General features: G+C 49.1%; 1 protein-coding gene across 1 annotated transcript in view; it reads right to left on the bottom strand.

Moving 5' to 3' along the window:
• The window catches only part of LOC147748045 (uncharacterized), a 381,293-nt gene extending 359,219 nt beyond the window's left edge, over positions 1 to 22,074 (bottom strand). The window contains exon 1 of the mRNA XM_086926975.1: positions 21,918 to 22,074. Within this exon, the coding sequence (XP_086783101.1) occupies positions 21,918 to 21,984 (67 nt within the window). The 5' untranslated portion in view covers positions 21,985 to 22,074. The remainder of the gene's footprint in view (positions 1 to 21,917) is intronic.
• Positions 22,075 to 22,292: the final 218 nt, after the last annotated feature.

Consider the following 22,292-nt stretch of genomic DNA (forward strand, 5'->3'; position numbering starts at 1 on the left):
GAGCCGAGGGAGGGGACAGAGAGGTGGGCCCAGACGTTCCAATTCAGGGACCTGTAGGCTTTTTAACAGTGGGGTGTGCACATGGGGGAGGGCTTGCAAGTTCACCCACAGTTGCAGCAAATGCGGCGCACAGCATGCAGCTTCCTCCTGCACCGCGGCTCAGGGTTTGCCCCCCGCCCCCCAGGCTCCCAGGCCAGATGGAACACGCTAGTTTAGGCTATGATACGTCACGGACCGCCTAGTGGACAGACAGGCCCCCCACCATGCTTGACAGTTGTGATCAGCCAACGGCAAACCGCAAGGGCCCCTCCCCTATTGTGTTACGGAACATACTTCCAATAATCAGGCTGTACCCCCCGATAAAGACAGGGTGCTCCTAGCAGAGGGTTTTATAGATGGTTTCAGGATACCTTACAAAGGTCCCTTAAATAGTAGAGACACCCAGAACTTGAAATCTGCCAGGGAACTCCCAGGGGTGGTCAGCACGAAGATCAGCAAGGAGCTGACATTAGGCAGGGTGGCGGGTCCATTACCCTCCCCTCCTCTTGACAATTTTGTAGTCTCCCCCCTGGGTGTAGTGCCAGAAAAGCAGCCAGGAGCCTACCGATTAATCCACCACTTGTCCTACCCCGAGGGCAACTCCGTGAACCATTGGCTGGAAGATGGGGCATGCTCAGCCGCCTACTGTTCGTTGGACATGGGGATAGAGATGGTTAGGAGGGCAGGTCGAGGGGCATGGCTGGCGAAGGCAGACATTGAGTCCGCCTTCCGCCTGTTGCCCGTGCATCCGTCCAGCCATCATTTGCTAGGGTTCAAATGGCAGGGAGAATTCTATTTCGACCGCTGCATGCCGATGGGTTGTGCAGTCTCCTGTGCTTACTTCGAGGCGTTCAGTTCCTGCCTCTAATGGGTACTGGCTAGCACGCACGGCATAACACAAGCAACACATTACTTGGACGATTTTCTGTTCTTTGGCCGGGCAGGTACACAGGAATGTGCTGAAGGCCTGCGGGCCTTTGAGACAATGGCAGGATACCTCGGCGTGCCTCTTGCTCCAGATAAGACCGAAGGTCCGGCGCAAATACTGACTTTTTTGGGCATCGAGCTGGATACCATCAAGGGTGAATCCAGGGTGCCTGCTGATAAGGTCTGTGGTTTGCAGCAGGAAATTATGGCATTACTGGGCAGGGATAAGGCGACTTTGGGGGCCATCCAGAGCCTCTTGGGCAAGCTGAACTTTGCAGCTCGTGTGATACCGGCGGGCACGGTCTTCTCCCGCAGGTTAGCTAGGGCCACGGCCGGTGTAAGTAAGAAACACTACCTGGTCCGACTGGGATCTGGTCTGAAAGCGGACCTAGCAATGTGGGCTGAGTTTCTAGAGCACTTCAATGGGACTGTGATGTGGAGGGCCCCCTGGGTGGACAGCCAGGAGCTGTGCTTGTTTTCAGATGCGTCAGGCAGAGAGGGCTTGGAGTGATCCTGGGGGATGAATGGTGTGCCATGCGATGGCCCAGTGTTTGGCGAAAGAAGAGGATCACGGCCAACATCACAGTCTTGAGCTCTTCCCCATTGTAGCGGCGTTGCCTTTATGGCCGGAAAAGTTGGCCAACAGGAAGGTAGTGTTTTGGTCGGACAACATGGCAGTGGTATAGGGAATCAATGGGTTATCTGCCACCTGCCCCCTTGTGCTGAGCTTACTCAGAGAGCTTGTGAAGAGGGGCCTACACAAAAATATAGAGTTCAGGGCGCGGCACATTGCTGGTGTGAAGAATGTGGCAGCTGACGCTCTCTCTCGGTTTCAGTGGCTCCGTTTCCGAGAGGCCTGGCCGCAGGCAAGTGCGGCGATGACACCATTCCCGGCATCCCTATGGCGACTGCTACGGTGGGGGAGCGACTGAAGAGGATGGGCGAGCGAGCCCTGCTCCAGCAAAACTAAGGAAATATGGCTCCCAGTTGCTCACATTTAGGGCGGTCATGGAGGCGTCAGGAGCAGGGGCCCTGAGACTTGGGGAGCAGGTTAAGACATTTGTGGTTTGGGCAAAAGAGACAGGCAAATCACACTCATGGGTATGCGGCCACTTAGCGACCTTGAGACATGACACCAAGCTCAATGGGGGTATGGATCCTACCAGTTCTTTCAGAGTGAGGGCTGCGCTGCGGGGGTGGGCCCGGGAGGAAGGGGCTTCCCCAGACAATAGGGCGCCAATAGATTTCCCTACACTGCAGCGGATGATAGAAGCCTTACCCTGGGTCACCAACTCTCCTTTTGAGGCACGGTTATTCACCACAGCGTTCTGCATTTTTCGGGGCTTTTAGGGTGAGTGAGTTAGTGGCTAAATCCAAGACTGACAGGACTGGGACAGCTTTGAGCATGTTGGATGTCTGTGCAACAGACGCTTTGGCACTCCATATCCGGAGGTCTAAGACTGACCAGACTGGGCAGGGGCACGACCATTGTGCTGCAAGCTTTGGGGGACCCCAGATACTGCCCGGTTACAACAGTTAAGGAGTTCCTGAGAATAAGGCCAGCGGTGGCGGGACAATTTCTAATCCATGGGGATGAGACACCACTGACCAAGTTTCAGCTCGACCGCATTATGTGGGCAGCCCTGTCCAAAGCAGGATTAGCAGAGGATGGGAAGAGGTTCGCGAGCCATTCCTTCAGGATCGGGGCGGCCACGGCTGCATTTAAGGCAGGCATGGGGCCAGAAGGCGTCAAAGGGGTGGGGCGTTGGAATTCCAACTGTTTCCAACGGTACATCCGCCCTTAATACCTGAAGTAAACTAGCCAATAGGCATTTGGTAGAAGTTACCATCATGTAAATGTGTAGATATGACGTATTGACTTTTGTGTGAAATGTTTAGGCAATTTAAGAGCGTTCTTTAAGAATGTAGTGTGCAGTGCTCAAAATAAATAAATAAATAAATAAAAAGCAACTTGTGACAAACTGGTGTCCTCCTTTCTCCAACAGGCCGTCGAGTGTGGGTGATGGGACATTTGTACGTGACAAGGTTGGAACAGTGGGCGGCTCTCAAGGAATGGAGCAGGGGTTTCACTCAGACGCAGTTGGTATGGCTGGGCTCCCCAGGGATGAGATGGAACGACCTAAGGAAGTGCCTGGAGCACCATCTGGGTAGGGGTCTCCCACCTCACGTCTTGATAATCCACTTGGGGGGCAATGACTTGGTCTCCAAGGGGAGGAGGGTGCTACTCCAGAACATGCAGTCTGATATCATGGTGATTAGCAACAGGATGGGAGCGTGCGAACTGGTGTGGTCCGAGATCGTGCCACGCAGGGAATGGCGGGGCGCCAGATCCCCAGCTGCGGATGAACGCTCAAGCAAGAGGGTCAATAGGTCCATGCAGAAGTTTATGGAACGAATGGGCCTAGGATTCATTAGGCATGCATTGATCCTAGAGAAAATAGAGGGTTACTATGAAAAGGATGGGGTGCACTTGTCCAAAGTTGGCATGGAATTTTTCCTACTAGATTTACAGGATGCACTCACGGCTGCAGGATGTCACTGGGGTACTCTGGTGTGGGGGGCCCTGGCATCGACGGAAGCCTCCCCCAGGGCTGTGGCGGAGTTACAGGGCGATCTGGAGGCAGACGGGTACAGTAAGGGTACCTCTGCGGCAGACGGGTACAGTAAGGGTACCTCTGCCCCGTACAGTAAGGGTGCACGAGCCTAAGACCGTGAGCCGCAGGAGGTTCCGGAAAACACGACGGCGCTCCGTTAGTCCTTCGGGCGGTTGGGGGGCCTGAACCAACCGGGGGTGTGCCATTCTGCTCCACCCGAAAAAGGTGCAGTAATCCGAGATATGGATCTACAAGGTGCGCACTGTCCGGGCGTCGGCCCACCGTGCTGGCGGGCTCTCCAGGCGGGCTGGATGGCGAGGGGCTGCCTGCCCTGGATCGCCCATAAGATGACCCACTAATGTTGTACTATGGTTGTATGATAAATAAACCTGCAGCAGTTCTTTACCCACAAACATAGTGTCTGGTGTATCTGTGGGGTAAAATGTTTTCATGTTGGGGAGGAGCGGGTGACGGTGTGGGCACTAAGAATGTTCTCTCTGGCGTGTTCCAGTGTCACGTGGTAGAACTGCTGACTGGAAGGACTGGAGCCATTTCGGCTGCCTCCCTACAAGCCATTTCAGAGAGCCCCAGCACCCCCACTCCCCCATTTGGCTTTGTTTGCCTTATCACACACAGACAAAAATGACAGCATGTTTAATGGCAACAGTTATCTCAACTGAGAACCTTTGCTAAATTGTCTCACTTCTGAACATCGAATGATTGAGTAATCCAAGAGAAACAAGCATTTGCAATGCAATCCGTCTCGCATTTACGCGAGTTTGAGCTACTGGCATTGTAAATGACAATGCCTTTCATTTATGTTTTTAAAACCAAAACCTAAATAAAAGGCATTGTCATTTACAATTCCAATAGCTCAAACTCATTGTAAATGTGAGACCTATTGCATTGCAAATGCTTGGTTTTTTTTTGTTGAGTTTGTGCCGTTATTCCTGTGCGTTCCTGGGCGGTGGAGGAGGTAGGGGAGAGGCGGTGCTGGTGCTTTCACACACACTACTCAGTTGTGTTTTTATTATGTTATACATTTCTACACACACATAAAAGTCTAGTGACGAGAATGCTCCCTTCAAAACACGCAGTCTCGATTTCATGTCGCAGCCCTTTCTTTTGAAACTCAGTATTAAAACAATACTAATAAGCTTAAAATTTCACTTCGGCTGGAGTTGATAAACATGCTCTTTCCTGCAGCATGTTGTTGTTTCCCAAAACGGCTGCTGCATTCGCTGTGCCACATTTTAAGGAACTCCGAGGCGGCCACTGGGTGGAACTAGAGAGGTGCATATGTGAGGTGACAGGATTCCCCACACAAATTTGCTTTTAGGAAAGACTGGCAGACAAGGTAGTACTGTTAACCCTGGTAGGATGAAGCCATATATGTAACATGATTGACAGGTTACTCAAAGATGCAATGCAAATCATAAAGGCTAACTCCGTATTACCATATGAGCTTGTTTCTCTTATCAATTCTAAAGACGGCTGAAGGAAACTGTGGCACGCGACTTCAGATAATGTGGAGTCGGCGTTTGATGCATGCATCTGCAGCAGCAGAAGCTACAGGAGACCGATTTGAATCGACGATACAGTCTTTCAACCTCTGCGACCTTTGAAATACTGGTGCTTGCATGATTGTATTATCTACATTGGGACAGCCTAAGTCGTAAGTAATATAGCCGATATAAGCCATCAAAACCATCCAGCTAAATATAAGAATGTTTTTGCAGTGCCTTGCTATGCAAAACATTAGTCAGTGAAAACAATAAAGCTGTCCCTAGGCATGATCTAAAGCATGGGTACTCAAAACTTTCTCTCGGGGGCCAAATTTACAGTTTGGTTTGTGTCTGAGGGCCGCATCGGTGGGGGGCGGGGTCAGTGGGGGAGGAGTGGGGCTAGAGCCACAACATAAAACTGACCATGAGGTTGATCACCCTGTCCAAAAAACAATCATTCGCTGGGACACTAGTGTATCGTCCCCCTGGTTCACGTACTAAATTTCTTGCCAATTTCCATTCCATCTTGGAAAATTCTATAGGATCGACGCATTACACTATCTTGGGTGACTTAAATTTTCACCTAGAGATAATAGATGATGCAGACTCTATTACTATTCTAAATGATTGCCTAGCAGCCGGCCTCCATCAATTAGTTGAAGCCCCTACCCACATCGCAGGACATACTTTGGATGCGATATTCACGAACAATAACGACATCACGGTCTCCAGAGTAGAACCTCTTACATGGACTGATCACTCGGTGGTATATTTTAACATCAAATTGAATCCTATGACTATAGTACCAACTAAACCACCACCCCATACTACATCAAGGAACTGGAAAAATCTTAACATCCCTGAATTTTCCACAATGTTAACGGAATCACTGCAAAACACCTACTCTGATCCTGACATAGCATCCAATAACTATCTTACACACCTCACCCAAGCATGCAATACTTTCGCCCCCCTCAAAACTTCCAATAGAAATCGTCATACCCCATCAGCACCTTGGTTCTCGGAGGATCTCCGTAGGCAAAAACAACACTGCCGAAACCTAGAAAGGAGATGGCGCAAGCATTATTTTCCATCCGATAAATTAATCTATAAATCAGCCTTGACCTATTATAAACAAATAATCTTCACTCAGAAGACTAACTATTTTGTGTCACAAATTAACTCGGCACAAAATTCCACTAAACAATTGTTTCAGGTAGTGAACCAGCTTTCCAATCCCCCGGTACCCCCGGAGGACACATCCCAACAACTCTGTGACTCGCTTGCCAAGTTTTTTACAGACAAGGTTATGTCAATCTTTAGCACTTTTTCCCCTTCCATTCACTCTAGGGCATCAACATCTTCACCTGACCCTTCAAACACCTCAGTCACTTTTTCTCATTTTCAAGAAACCTCCCAAGAGTGTATCCAACACCTCATAACTAAAATCAAATCTGGTTCCCGCACTGACCCATGTCCACCTTCTATCCTTAATTCGATCGCACACATTATTTCACCAGCAATTTCTAACATTTGTAACACCATGTTCAGTACAGGAATATACCCCTCAGTATGGAAACAAGCAGTCATACGTCCACTTCTTAAAAAGCCTAACCTAGACCCGGGAGATCCAGCTAGCTACAGGCCCATTGCCTGTCTACCCTTTCCGTCCAAGATATTTGAGAGTCTTATGAACACGCAACTCTCTAACTTCATTGAAACCAACGATCTTCTAGATGACACACAATTTGGTTTCAGACAGGCAAATGGCACAGAAACAGCACTTATTAAAGCAGCTGATGAGATTAGGTCTGCTATGGACAAAGGGGGAGCGGCGGTCCTGATATTATTGGACTTGTCCGCAGCCTTCGACACGGTCGACCATACCACCTTGGTCGACCGTGTCTCTGCCTTAGGGATTACTCACAAGGTAAAATATCTCATCTCTTCATTCCTTGAGAATCGATCCCTAACAGTCAAACTGGGTCAATTTTGTTCGCCTACTTTCTCACTCCCATGCGGCGTTCCTCAAGGATCCTCGCTAAGTCCGACATTGTTTAATATATACGTGTCGGACTTGGCGAGGGTAATCAAAGCCCACAATATCAGCCTTACAACCTACGCCGACGACACACAGCTCGTCCTATCTATCCATCAAGATGGTGCTGATGTGGCCGCCAATTTTCAATTAGGCATGTTAGCAATAAGCGACTGGATGGCTGCCAATTGCTTAAAGTTGAATTCCTCCAAGACAGAGATAATGGTCTTTGGTAAACTGGAACCCATCTGGTCTCCCGTCTGGTGGCCTGACAAGCTAGGTCCTCCCCCCACCCCGGTCACCAAGGTGAGGAACTTAGGGGTAATATTTGATGATAAATTGCTATTTACCCATCATGCTAACAATGTGGTGTCCTCTTCATTTTTTACGTTACGGAAAATAAAAAAGCTACTACCTTATATCCCCAGTTCTCATGCAAAAACACTCATCACCTCCTTGATTTTTTCACGTATAGATTATTGTAATGCTCTTTTTTTGAATGCACAGGCCAAAATTACTAATAAACTTCAGCTAGTGCAGAACGCGGCAGCCAGAGTCCTTCTCAAGATTCCCAAATTTCAATCCATCTCCTCCCACTTGCAAAACCTTCATTGGCTTTCCATCAAAAACCGCACCTGATTTAAGTCCCTCTGTATAGCATACAAAGCAATCAATAACATAGGTCCTGTTTTTCTCAGAGAGGCCTTTAAACCTAAAAACAACCCCAGAACCTTGCGCTCCTCTTCCTATCATTGTGTTAACATTCCTCGCACCCGAAGAGTTAACTGGGGAGACAGATGCTTTGTAATAGCCACAGCCAAACTTTGGAATTCTCTCCCCACCTACATCAAAATCAGCCCCACCCTCATGACCTTCAGGAGACAGTTGAAAACGTGGCTTTTCACTCAGTAAACTGCTCTTTCTGTTTAATTATTTTCTGTCTGACTACTTTTGATCTATAGCGCCGAGACACCTACGGGTATTTGCGCGCTTTAAAAGTCGCATAAATAAATAAATAATAAATAAATCATAGGTCCCTGCAGCGCACGCCTTCGTCCACTGAGCCGTACCGGCATACACACATCTCTCTCTCTCTTTCTCTCTCGGTCTCCCTCCCTCTCTATAGCTCTCTCTCCCTCTCTCTAGCTCTCTCTCCCTCTCTCTCTCCTGTCTTTCTCTGATTCACTCTGACTATCTCACTCCCTCTCTCTCCCTCCCTCTCACTCTCCGTCTCCCTCCCTTTCACTCCCTTTCCCTCCCTCTCCCTCCATTTCCCTTCCATTCCCTCCCTCTCCCTCCCTCTCCATCTCCCTCCCTTTCCCTCCCTCCCTCTCCCTCCCTTTCACTCCCTCTCCGTCTCCCTCCCTTTCACTCCCTCTCCATCTCCCTCCCTTTCTCTCCCTCTCACTCCCTCTCTGTCTCCCTCCCTTTCCCTCCCTCTCCCTCCATTTCCCTCCCTTTCCCTCCCTCTCCCTCCCTTTCCCTCCTTCTCACTCCCCATCAGTCTCCCTCCCTTTCCCTCCATTTCACTCCCCATCAGTTTCCCTCCCGTTCCCTCCATCTCACTCCCCATCAGTCTCCCTCCCTTTCCCTCCATCTCACTCCCCATCAGTTTCCCTCCCGTTCCCTCCATGTCATTCCCCATCAGTCTCCCTCCCTTTCCCTCCATCTCACTCCCTATCAGTCTCCCTCCCTTTCCCTCCCTCTCACTCCCTCTCCGTCTCCCTCCCTTTCCGTCTCCCTCCCTCCCTTTCCCTCCCTCTCCCTCCCTCTCTATCTATCTCCACCTCACTCCCTCTCCCTCCCTGTCCGTCTCACTCCCTCTGTGTCTCTCTCACTCCCTCCCTCTCACTCCCTCTCACTCCCTCCCTCCCGCTCACTCCCTCGCTCCTGCTCACTCCCTCCCACTCACTCCCTCTCACTCACTCCCTCTCTCTCTACCTCCCTCCCACTCACTCCCTCCCCCCCACTCCATCCCTCTCACTCACTCCATCCCTCTCACTCACTCCATCCCTCTCACTCACTCCATCCCTCACTCACTCACTCCATCCCTCTCACTCACTCCATCCCACTCCCTCACTCCCACTCCCTCACTCCCACACTCCTACTCACTCCTTCCCCTCTCACTCCTCCCCTCTCACTCACTCACTCTCACTCTCACTCCCTCTCCGTCTCCCTCCCCCTCCCTTTCCCTCCCACTCCCTCTGTCACCCTCTGTCATCTCACCCTGCCTGTGTGCCAGCCGGGGCGCACACACACTCACAGCCGCACCCGAGCACTTAACAGGTCTTTAAAAGACCATTTGCATGTTAATGTGGCCTTTGCATTTCACCTCTTCTTAGGCCCCTGCAGCTTTACTCTGGCCATTGGTAGGATCGCCCGGCCGGCAGCTCCCACAGAGCAGCAGAGTCTCTCGTGCTGCTGCAGACACTTAAAAAAAATGTAAAACACAGGTATGATGTCTCGGGGGTCCGTGGGCCGCCAGGAAAGGCTTGCCGGGCCGCCCCAGGCCCGCGGGCCGTACTAAGAGTACCCCTGATCTAAAGCAAGCATTGGCATGGCCAATAGGTCTCGCCTTTGGGACCTTATAAGTGTTTAGCCACCAACATTTAATCTATCGTGCTGCATAACTAACTTCTTATAAGGTCCCGAAAGCGAGACCTATTGGATATGCCAATGCTTGTTAAATACTGCTTTCTGCCCGTCGCGGACGTCTATTGGCACCGCCACCTCATCTGCTTTTTAATTGTTTATTTCCGCTGCCAGGATCCCACAGCAGTATGCATGGGCGTAGTGCTTTATGTTTCAGTACGGCACCCGATCTGCTCCAGCGCCCCTTCTGCTTGTTAATAATTTCCATGCGAGATGGTTTGTCTGTTAAGCCTTGACTTTAGCTTTCGAACAATATTGAATGAACTCGGGGGGGGGTACTATTGCACAAGAGCTGTTGCATAACTTCTCATCCAGCTTGCGCAGTGCCTACGCTTTGCTCCTTGTTTTCATCGACCGTTTAGATCAGAGGTCTTCAATCTGTGGGGCGCGACCCCCAGGGGGGTCGTGGAGTCCTGGGAAGGGGGTCGCAGATTCTGTCAGAGCAGTTCCTTGAAACGCGTGGTTTGCCGTAGTGGCGTCGGGCTGATTGAGGGTGCTCGCGGTGGAGGCCTAAATCACACCGAGGTGTGAAAAACATCAAAGCCTCATTAACAAATAAAAGGTTTTTTAAAGACCTGTGGAGTACTCTGGTGTGGCTTTTGTTTCAGCCGGGCTCACATACACAAGGGGGGAGCGGGGTGGGGTGGCTCGGGGAGGAGGCTGTACCACAGTGGTTCCCAATCTGTGCGCCACTGAAAGTAGCCAGGGGCGCCGCGAAAAGATGTGCACCAAGCACACAGTTTGGAAACTAATATTGACTGATACACAATAATAATGGTAATACCAGGGGGTGGAGGGCATCATGCTGCAGACAGGTATTTCTAGTCAGAGACAGCTTTATTCTTGCAGTTTAAAAGCTGGAGTTCTAGAGGCTGGAAAAGTGCAAGCGGTGTAGCACATTTATTAGCAGTGAACGCAGAGCCTTTCTGGGGAAGAGGATGGGGCCTACGGGGGAAATACAAGATAAGCAAGCAGGTAGACGGGACTGCCGGGATGTAGGTCAGTGTGCCTGGAATGAGACTCGGAAGTGATACTGAATAAGGAAAACAAACATCCTGCAGCGATTAAAGTAAAAGTAAACAGCCTGATTTTACACACAACTGCCCTTGATAATGATTTATAGCGCCTAGGAGCCACCTCCAGTTCAGCGCTGCTGGCACAAGTGGGCAGGTGAAAACTCATGGCTAATAGCCGCGTTCTCCAAGTTACACACATTATGGGAAAATATTTGAGTAGGTTAATGTGCCTGCTGCTAAGAGCTGTATAAAAGCTGTGGGTTAGAGCAATTTTGGAAAGACTAACCCTGGATTAAAATGCAAACGGTGTGCATTTGCTTCCTACTTTATGGTTTGAGCGCAATACTTGCCTATGTCTGCTGCTATTAGTCATTAACATGAAATTTGCTATTTGTTTTATTCATGTCCTCCTTGCATGGACCAAGTAGTGTGTGCTCCCCTCTGTGTATAGACCCCACCACCCACTCACTCATCTTCATTTCCTGACATGCCCGTGACTACTGAACTTTGTCTTTGTCTTCCGAATTTTCTATTTTGCAAATTTTAAACACAACGGGGCTGTTCAAGCAGTGATTGCTTTTCAGTCTTTTATCTAGTCCTGTGCACTCAGACACATCCAGCAGCTCCCTCCTTATGTGCGCCACAGATTGTTGTGAACCAAACCTCTTGTTAGAGTTTGCACAGTGTCACCCAATAGTCCATGGATATTGTTGTCTAATATGTGTCACTGCTATGAATGTCCTGTTTGAACAAGCCAGGGTTTGTGTGCGTCCCGGACTAGAATGATGCAAAACAAATGGACTGCTGAAGCATCATAAATTGAAATGTACATTAATTAATACAGTGCAGTTCACTTATTGAATCATAAGATAGTTTGCACCATTGAAATCAGCCTCTCCAATCATGCAGCTGTTGGTCCTGGGTTGGACTCGAAGCAGGCAGCACTGTGCTCACATGAATATTGAGGTCGATCTTTGATTCACTTAAGCTGCCTGCTCTGCATTCTCAGTGGAAATGATTTAGCAATGCTTATTGTGCAGTGTAGGACACTGGGCATGGTGGGACACTGATAGCAGGACATGATCGCCGCAATAATGAGAACAGCAAAACTTTAAGTACTAAGGCAGCAGGCAGAAGCCTGCTCCAGATTCCAGGTCTGTCCGTGCCCACCATAATGCTGCTAATGTACATTCCAGATCTGCCAATACATATCACAGGGCTTCCAGTGCACATTTCTGGGATGGCAGTGCCAATCATAGTGGTATCAGAGCCAATGCATACCAAAGAGCCCTTAGTGCGCAATCCAGTTCTTCTTGTGCGTCCAAGGAATATAAGCGTTTCTTTGCCCTGCCCTCTGCATGATCCGAGTGCCCCTTGTTTGGTAAAGTGCAGTATGGATGGATAAAAGGTTGCATGGATGAATGATGCATGGATGGATGTGTGAAAAGGTGGGGGGATGAATGATGGGTGGATGGATGGATGGATGGATGGATGAAAGGGTGGGTGGATGAAGGATGGATGTTTGGACGAAAGGGTGGATGGATGAAGGATGGATATATGGATGGAAGGATGAAAGAGTGGATGGACGAAGGATGGATGTATGGATGGATAAAAGGTTGCATGGAGGAATGATGGATGGATGGATGTGTGAAAAGATGGGTGGATGAATGATGGATGGATGGAGGGGTGGATGGGTAAAGGATGGATGGATGGATTCATGGAAGGATGAAAGGGAGGATGGATGTATAAATGGAAGGATCAAAGGGTGGATGGATGAAGGATGGATGGATGGGATGAGGTCTAACAGGCGCATTTATGGTTGTTGATAGTTGTTGATGATGAGGAGTACCAGTTTCTAGAAACATTTGTCGGAAGGGGGTCCTTACGCCTAAAAAGGTTTTACAAGGGGGTATCGGCATAAAAAAGTTTGAAGACCTCTGGTTTAGATCTTTTAGTAAGGTCACCTGCTCGCACACTGCTCCAGTGTCACAGCTGCCTGTCACGCCTGTGTGCTTGGAAGGGAGGCTAACACAGACAACATTCACTCCCCTAGGGGCAGCTCCATGACTGGACGCGGACTTCAAGCGTTTAGAGCGTCAGAGCCACGTACCTTCATTTGCTTCTAGGTTTCAAAGTTTATGCTAATGTTCAGCTCACAACAAACTGCCTTGTAGAGCACCCCTCCTCTAAGTCGCGTGTGAGTTTTCAGGGAGCACTAATGGAAGGTAATATTGAAAAGGTCTTTTTTCTCCAGTTTTGTTTCCTATCAATGATTGTGGTGTGGCATCCTAGTCCTTGGACACTGTTCTGTGTGAGTAAGTCCACGCAATTTGATGTCTCCAGAGCACTCCAGGGTTGGCTGCTAATTGTCGCTTGTTGAAGCCTGGCACTGCATGGAATGCCCTCTCTGCGCCATATTACCTTCTGAAGGGTGTTTATTCGCGCAGCTCTTCTCTGAATTGCCTGTTCATAAAGCTTTTCCTGTTGTGGATTATTCGACTGGTAGTATGAAATTTCTTGTTTTTATATATTTTTTAACTATTTTTCTTTTTCTGATGCAGTACATTTTGGGAAAATTTTGTTTCAGATTGTTCACCTGCTTGCATTTCATTACACGATAACTGGTGCTCTTAAATACACGGTGAGCATGTTAATGTTTTGAATAATGTAGGAAATGCACAGCGGAATTAAATATGGCTCTTTACCCTTACTTTTCCCAACTGCTCTCCCGTGGCCCCAGATCGATTGTTTATACAATTGTATAGCACAGCTTATCATCCGTGAGTGTATCCAGGCGCTGTCCATGGCCAAGGAGATATTATGTGATTTGCCCCAGGGGCGGCTCTAGGCTCATGGTGGCCCTGGGCAGGGAGCAGGTAGGGGGCCCCGGAAGAGGGGGTCCGGGCAGGGCAGAGCGCGGAGGCCAGTAAAGAGGGGAGGTCAGGGTGTTTGGAAGTGGAACAGAGCCGGAGGCCGCCAAATCACTGCCAGGGGCTGACACGCAATTATGTATCCATCCTCAGAGGATTATTATATTAAGGATATATATTGGCGTGGTGACCCCTGGGGTTTGGGGGCCCTGTGCAGGTGCACAGCTTGCACATGCCTAAGGCCGCCCCTGTTTGCCCAGAATCACAGAATGTTACGCCGATGCCGATACACGATTTTTGGTAATTTATGAAACATTATCAACTTGTATTGGCCTTTCAATCAATCAATCAATCAAAGCATTAGTATAGCGCACTACTCACCCGGAGGGTCTCAAGGCGCTTAGGGGAGGGGGCGTCCGCTACTGCTCGAACAGCCAGGTCTTGAGCTGCTTCCTGAAGGCGAGGTGGTCCTGGGTCAGGCGGAGGTGGGTCGGGAGGGAGTTCCACGTCTTGGCGGCGAAGTAGGAGAAGGACCTTCCCCCTGTGGTGGCTCTTCGGATGCGGGGGACGGCGGCGAGGGCGTGGCCGGTCGATCGAAGCTGGCGTTTGGGAGCGTAGAAGTTGAGGCGGCTGTTGAGGTATCTTGGGCCTTGGTTGTGCAGGGCTTTGTGTGCGTGGGTGAGGAGACGGAAGGTGATTCTCTTGTTGACCGGGAGCCAGTGCAGGTCTCCCAGGTGTCCGGAGATGTGGTTGCGACGGGGGATGTCCAGGATGAGTCGTGCTGAGGCGTTCTGGATCCGCTGGAGTCTCTTCTGGATTTTGGCGGTGGTTCCGGCGTAGAGGGAGTTGCCGTAGTCCAGTCGGCTGGTGACGAGGGCCTGGGTGACCGTCTTCCTGGTCTCGGTGGGGATCCACCGGAAGATCTTGCGTAGCATGCGTAGGATGTTGAAACCGGCCCCCAACCATGCGGCCCACCGGGGGATTGCCCGGTGCCCTCAACGGCCAGTCCGGGCCTGACGACGAGGAGACGGCGTTGACTTGTCTGGTCATGGAGAGGGAGGAGTCCAGGATGAAGCCCAGGTTGCGTGCGTGGTCTGTTGGTTTGGGTGCGCTGCCTAGGGCCGGGGGCCACCAGGAGTCGTCCCAGGTGGAGGGTGAGGATCCCAGGATGAGGACTTCCGTCTTGTCTGAGTTCAGTTTCAGGCGGCTGTTCTTCATCCATTTGGCTACCTCTTTCATCCCTTCGTGTAGGTTTGCTCTGGCGGTGGCGGGGACGTTGATGAGGGAGAGGATCAGCTGGGTGTCGTCGGCGTAGGAGATGATGTTGAGGTTGTGCTGGCGTGCGATGGCTGCGAGGGGACTCATGTAAACGTTGAAGAGGGTTGGGCTGAGCGAGGAGCCTTGAGGAATGCCGCAGATGACTTCGGTGGCTTCTGAGCTGAACGGGTGAAGGCGGACTCTCTGTGTCCTTCCGGCGAGGAAGGAGGTGATCCACTCCAGTGCCTTCTCCTGGATTCCGATGTTGCTGAGGCGCTGTACTAGGGTACTGTGGCAGACAGTGTCGAAGGCCGCGGAGAGGTCTAGGAGGAGGAGGGCCGCTGTTTCTCCGTTGTCGAGCAGGGCTCGGATGTCATCGGTTGCTGCGATCAGGGCGGTCTCGGTGCTATGGTTGGCCCGGAAGCCAGATTGCGAGAGGTCGAGGGATCCGTTCGTCTCGAGGAAGGCGGCCAGCTGCTTGTTGACGGTCTTCTCGAGGACTTTTGCGGGGAACGGGAGCAGCGAGATGAGTCGGTAGTTCTTGAGGTCGGTGGGGTCGGCTGATGGCTTCTTTAGTAGGGCGCTGAGTTCAGCGTGCTTCCAGCTCTCCGGGAAGGTGGCGGTGTTGAAGGAGGTGTTGATGATGTCCCGCAGGTGGGGTGCGATGATAGCGTCGGCCTTGTTGAGGACGTGGTGAGGGCAAGGATTGGTCGGAGATCCAGAGTGGATGGAGTTCATCGTCCGGATGGTGTCTTCGGTGCTGATTGGGGTCCAGGCACGGAGGGTGGTGGTGGGGGGCGGTGGTTCCATCGTGGCGTGCGTCGGTTGAGTGCTGAAGCTGTTGTGTATGTCCGCGATCTTGTTGTGGAAGTAAGAGGCGAGGGAGTTGCAGAGGTCTTGCGAAGGGGTGATGTTGTTGTTTCCGGCGTTGGGGTTGGAGAGCTCTTTAACGATGTTGAAGAGTTCCTTGCTGTTGTGTGCGTTGTTGTCCAGTCAGTCCTTGAATGCAGTTTTCTTGGTGGTGCGGATCAGTTGGTGGTGTTTTCGGGTGGCGGTCTTGAGGGCAGTCATGTTGTCCGGTGTTGGGTCTCTGCACCAGGCTTTCTCCAGGGCTCTGCAGTCCTTCTTGGAGCTCTTGAGTTCGTCGGTGAACCATGGGGCTTTCTTGCTGCCGGGTCTGCTAGGCGGGGTCCTCAGAGGGGCGAGGTCGTCTGCGCAGTCGCTGATCTACTTGGTGAGGTTGGTGGCCGCTTGGCTGGGGTTCGTTGCGCTGGTGGGTGCGTTCTTGCTCAGGGAAGTCATGAGCTGGTCGGCTGTGATCTTGTTCCAGCTTCTGCTTGGAACCTGTTGCTGTTGGTGGTGGATCGTGGTCCTTTTGAAGCTAAAGTGGACGCAGCTGTGGTCCGTCCAGTGGAGTCCGGTGGCGTGGCTGAAGGCGATGTCCTTGCTGGATGAGAAGACGGGGTCGAGTGTGTGTCCGGCGTAGTGGGTGGGGGTGGTCACCAGTTGCTTGAGTCCGAGGTTAGCGAGGTTGTCCAGCAGGGTGGTGGTGTTGCGGTCGTTGTTGTTTTCCAGGTGAAAGTTGAGGTCCCCGAGGAGGATGTAGTCAGCGGAGGGGAGGGCATGCGGGCTGACGAAGTCGGCGATGTCCTCACTGAATTGTGTGCGTGGTCCCGGGGGTCTGTAGATGAGGGTGCCTCTGAGGGTGGTCTTGGGGTTGATGTGGATCTGGAAGTGCAGGTGCTCGGCGGGTGCGAGGGTGTCGTCGGTGTTGGTTTTTGTGCTGCTTTGGTATTTTTTTATTAAGAGGTTGTAAATGTACGAAAAAGGTGTAGGGTGATTTGAGTTTTGTTTTAAATGCTTAACTTCTGCAATTCTAATGTTACACCCCTTGAATTAATGACTGAACTTTTAATAATGCAGTGTTTGGGGGCAGGGAATGGAAGAGAATTTGAAAATCCACCCTTGCTTCACATAGTCAGTGTTGTAGAGGGAAATATTTTCTGATGAAATAAAAAAGGAGCAATTAAGGAGTTTATTATATCCAAGTGCCTCTCTTTGTTTTAAAAAATGTCTTTAAAATTGTAGGTCACATTGGAGGGTCATTTCACTATTCTGAAACATTCAGAGTTGTATTAGATGTTTGAAGAAAATACTTAGGAGGCGTTAGTCATGCAAATACCACCTGCTTGTCACTCGTACAAAGCTGAGTCACTTTCATTGGTGCTTGATGACTGTGTCTAGAAGCAATTGGGTTTGAAGATGCACTGGCAAAGTGTAGCTGACCATTCACTTGCTACTAGGTTGCATTTACTACTACTTTTTACCTTTTTGGGTTGAGCCTACTAGACCGGTTGTTGCAAGACATATTTTGGTTTCCAAGAAGATAGAGGACCTTTGGCTCAGCCTGTTGCTTAAAATTCACTGGCTTTCCTTGTCCCTCTGATTTGGCTGCTTCTTATTCGTGCCCTATCTTGTGTTGACCCTCCCATGGAGCATTGCCTCTTCACAATTTCTTTGATTAGCTGGCATCTTTAATTCCGCTACTTGTTTTACTTTTGTGAACTGCTACATGAAAGTACATGTGTTTTCGAGCCATCTCCCACCTGTAAGTCTCTCCTGTAGTACGGGTGGCTTTCTGTCGCCTACAGGCTTCTCTCTCGTTTAGCCCTCCCCTGTGCTGCTTCCCCTTCCCTCACCTACTTAAAAACATGGTAGACTTTTTTTTATTTATTAGTTATCAGTTTAACTTGGATCGGTGACTACACGAAAACTGCTTGCCTTATTGTGTAGGTGTGCACCATGCACATTTTGTAGACGTGTGCAAGCCTGGTGCGTGCCTGAGCTGCTTTTAAAAAAAATTATAATAATTAAATCCGTCCAACAACACACTGATGCTTTTACGGTCTTTATCTAGAGAATGGCTGCAATGTTTAGCATGGATTTGCCCCAGCATCCACACAAACTAATTTTACCCCAATGATACCAGGTTTGACGTTTGCTCCTGCTTTTGCTGATTTCTAAATAGTTTAAACCCACCCCCACCGACACAATCATCAACAGCTCAGTTTACAATGAGGCCGTTTTTAAATTCTTTTTTTTTTTTAAAGTATACTTTCTCCCCACATATAGCAATGTATTCGGGTAGTCATCATGCAAGTTCTCTAACAAAGCTTGTTTGCAACTTTTTAGGCCGAGTTTGGGCAGTGCATGCGCTGCTCTCATAGGCATGCTGTATTAGAGTATGGACTTGAAGCACCAACCACTCTCTACCCATATTTCATTGGCTTGTGTCATTGTCCTCCGTGAATGCTGACTTCTGATTGGTAAATAGGCTTGTTAGACCCTCCTTAGTACTGCCTTGTCTTCATTTTTAACGTCCAACGAGGACTGGCCCTTTTACTTTGGTGGTTAGACAGAATGTATTATTTAGTATGTAAGCACTATTTTCTTACATGAGGTCCTGCAACATTCAGCACGCCATGCGTGCTTTCAGGGGCGGTTTTATGAAAAAAAAGCCTTTGTCAACTTGACAAACAAATGCTTTTTTTGGTAAAAGACCCCATCAGCGTTTTCACTTTAATAGCGGCTGCAGACCTTTCTTTTGACATGGCTCGTCTAAAGAAAGGGGCGTGGCCTCTATTAACATGAAATTGTTATAAAACAAGGGGTGACCCAATTATAGTCAAAGGACCTGGGTATCAAGTGTTGGTCCTAGACGTAAATTCACCATGCAACACAGTTCCTATAGTACTCAAATGTTTCTTTTTATGGTCAGCTTTAGATTGAGTCACTAAGGTTGTTAGAAAAAACACAACATGATAGATATATTAGCCCAGAATGTCAATTGATACATAAGAAGCACTGAAACATTGAAATTTCAATCGAGTCCAAACGGACTCACTTATTTAATATACATTTTGAAAAAGATTGGCAAATTTGTAAAATTATTTACAAAACCAAGGGGTTCTAATATCAATATAGTGCACAGAGAAGAGTGAAAGTAAGTGCTCAAGTGATTGATCAAAGGGATCAGTGAAACAAAGTGAAAATGATTTATATACCTTCCGCCTCCTCACCCACGCACACAAAGCCCTACACGACCAAGGCCCGAGCTACCTCAACAGCCGAGTCAACTTCTACGCTCCCAAACGCCACCTCCGATCAGCCAACCACGCCCTCGCCGCCGTCCCCCGCATCCGAAGAGCGACTACAGGAGGAAGGTCCTTCTCCTACCTGGCCGCCAAGACCTGGAACTCCCTCCCGACCGACCTGCGCCTGACCCAAGACCACCTCTCCTTCAGGAAGAAGCTGAAGACCTGGCTGTTCGAGCAGTAGCGGCTCCCCCCCCCCCAGCGCCTTGAGACCCTACGGGTATGTAGCGCGCTTTATAAGTGTCACTGATTGATTGATTGATTGATATACAAGAATGAGCCTGCCCTGACCATAAAAGCTTGCAAAAAATGTAATTCTTTTTCACTGGCTCGTGGTTTTAAAGTCCTCCGTATTCCTTGATTTGCACTGCTAGCAAGGGGATTAGGAGGGGAGGGGGGACAGGAAATTGCAGGTGCAGGCTCCAAAGGAGAGTGTCGACGTTTCGACCCACAAAGAAACCGGGTGACTGAATTCCTCAGAACAGGGTCTTCATCAGGACGGGATGAGGAAGGAAGGGGCAAAGGATAACTCAATGTGCACGTAGGTTAAAAGGACCCCAATATCAGTGGGCACCCTTATGTGGTATGCGACCACAAGTGCGACGTTTGTCCGCACCAAAACTTAATGCCGATTTAGCACCACGTGTTATGTCGGGAAAGCGTTCCGACGCTGGTGTAAGTTGTATTGCTCAATTAGATGCCGAAGGCACGGAGGAGTCAATCTTCTCCTGTGTGCTGCCGATAGCTTCACTCTGTCTCTTGGTGAAAACGTGTTTTCACCTTAGTGACTCAATCTATTAACATGAAAGCACAGCTTAGGGCGCTTGTAAACAACAGGCATTTGCAATGCAATAGGTCTCGCATTTTAGGAACTTTAACCTATTTATATTGTACATGGCAAAGCCTTTTATTATGACTGTTTTTTTAAAATGCATAAATAAAAGACATTGTCATTTACAATGCCAATAGGTCAAAATCTCGCAATTGCGAGACTTATTGCATTGCAAATGCTTGTTTTTACTGTAACCACACATGTAAAGCAGACTGAACTCATTGCATTTCTTTCCAGTGCAAGCCCGGCTAATATTAAATATGAAACATATCCATTTCCGCTGATAAATACAAACCTTGCTTTAATGGCAGACAATCGTTTCACAGGTCTGTACTGTAAACTGGCACCAAAGGGTTTGTGCTTCAGGACATTGGGCCTGCTTGACAATCGGCAAAGCAAACTTGTAAACATGTTTCCCTTAACCCCAAAAAGTATGTCCTGGGTATTGGGCGATAGAAATCCTACCACCCTGTAATGTATGTATGAGGATGCATCACGAGGAAGCAGCAGTGTTGTGAGGGTAGAGAATTAGGCCTGAAGAAGGAAGAGAACTTGTTAAGAAGGATCGAAGCCGCAGATTGACCTTCAGGAAACCAGAAGAACTCATAATCGGTAACACAGAGAGCTTAAGGTAGAAGGGAAAACTTCCTTCACAAAAGAGGAAGGGGGTGGCTGCTTCATGGCACATATTGAATCATCATCATCATGGTTGGGGGTATAGGTGGGACATTAATTGGCATCTGGAGGGCAGGTTGTTGAATAACAAGGCAAAGTAATCAAGTGGATGCTTTGTAGCTGTGGGGACAACAAGGTCAACAGGTGTATAGGGAGCTGTATGAACGATCATTAGCGGACGACACTACTAAAAATGTGGCCCACATTTGTAAATCAGACCAGTTTTGAACTTGTAAAGACGCAGAAGCATTTTGCATACGGAAGTGTACATGGACTTGAGCTTGCTTTCTGCAATGTTTGTTTTAATATCACGGCAATCACCAGTAAAAACTGGCCCACTGGACCTTAAAACAGGCCCACACAGCCGGGGATCTGGCCCACAATCTGATCTGTCAGACAAGCCCACCGGGCACTTCCTGAGAGGCCAGTCTGAACCTGGAAATGATAATAGATCAGTTGGGACGACAAGTGATAATCGAGAAAGGAATTTCTTTAGAGAGGAAAGGATGGATTATTTGGAAACTGGAGCTTTATGGGGCAATAAATGAAGCATTAGACAGCAGTGGAGAAAAGGGAACACGCTCATCAGGAAGTATGGATGTGCAGGCAGATGTGATCCCTGAGACAGGCATCAGAATTCATCATTGAAGTCAGAGAGATGTCGAGAGAACGAACCTCTGGAGGGCAGTGAGTTGCAGGGAGAAAGCTGATCATCAGAGACAGGGATTGGAGGGAAGGGCTTGATTATCGAAATCAGGGAACTATATTGAGAGAACTGTGTCCCAGACAGGTGGGGAGTGTGAAGATTAGAGAATTTATCATCAAGGTTGCAGAAATGCAAATGAACCTACAGTATTTTTAACATACAGCAGATCTTTTTTTATAGGCGGCAACCTCTCTTCAGGAAATTCTCAGGTTTCCCAACTGGCCCAGTAGGGAGGAATCACTTCTTTCGGGACCCCAGCAGCAGGCTTCCACTCATTCCTCTACGTTCAGGATCAGTCTGGTACGGTAAGAGTCATTCTGATGTACACAGTGCTAATAAACGTGATAGCCAGACCCATTCTCAAAGACGCAAGCCTATTCCTTCAAAGTCTGGGACATTCTTTGATGTGCACATGCTACACCTTCTCCCATAAAGACCTTCACATGGAATGGGACTTATTCCTTCACCACAGATATAAACCCTGTGGCCTACGGTGCAACACACACAAACCCCCATTGTTAAGGTCTAGGTAACACTAAAATAGTTGTCAATCTGACTGCCAAAGATCAAATCCAAACCCACAAAGGTTTCTTCATAAAATAAGGCAAAATGCATTAATGACCCCACTTACTGTCGTAGTCTGAGTCAGACACAGCATTCTGAGCTGCGCATAGGAGGAGCAGCACTGAAGCCAGCATGGTTGACAATGGGGTACTGCACCAAGGTGAGAATCTTTCCCTCTGCACCCCTTGGACAGAAATCCGAAATGTTTCCACGCAACAAAACGAAAAGAAAACTACATTGCTTCCTCTTATGTGTTGCAGACAAGAGTAGGGTAATTATTAATGGCCAACGGCCAAAGCCAATCTAAATATTGACTTCTCAGGAGCAGGGAGCTTGTTTGCACTAGAAATCTGTCGAAATCGGTGGAGGTGTTAGTTTGCACATCAAAGGATATATTAAGCAAGTCTTTATGGGGTTCAAGGGGTGGGAGCGCACCAGACAC

Source organism: Lissotriton vulgaris, chromosome 1_1 (assembly GCF_964263255.1).
Source record: "Lissotriton vulgaris chromosome 1_1, aLisVul1.2, whole genome shotgun sequence".
NCBI classification, from domain to species: Eukaryota; Metazoa; Chordata; class Amphibia; order Caudata; family Salamandridae; genus Lissotriton; species Lissotriton vulgaris.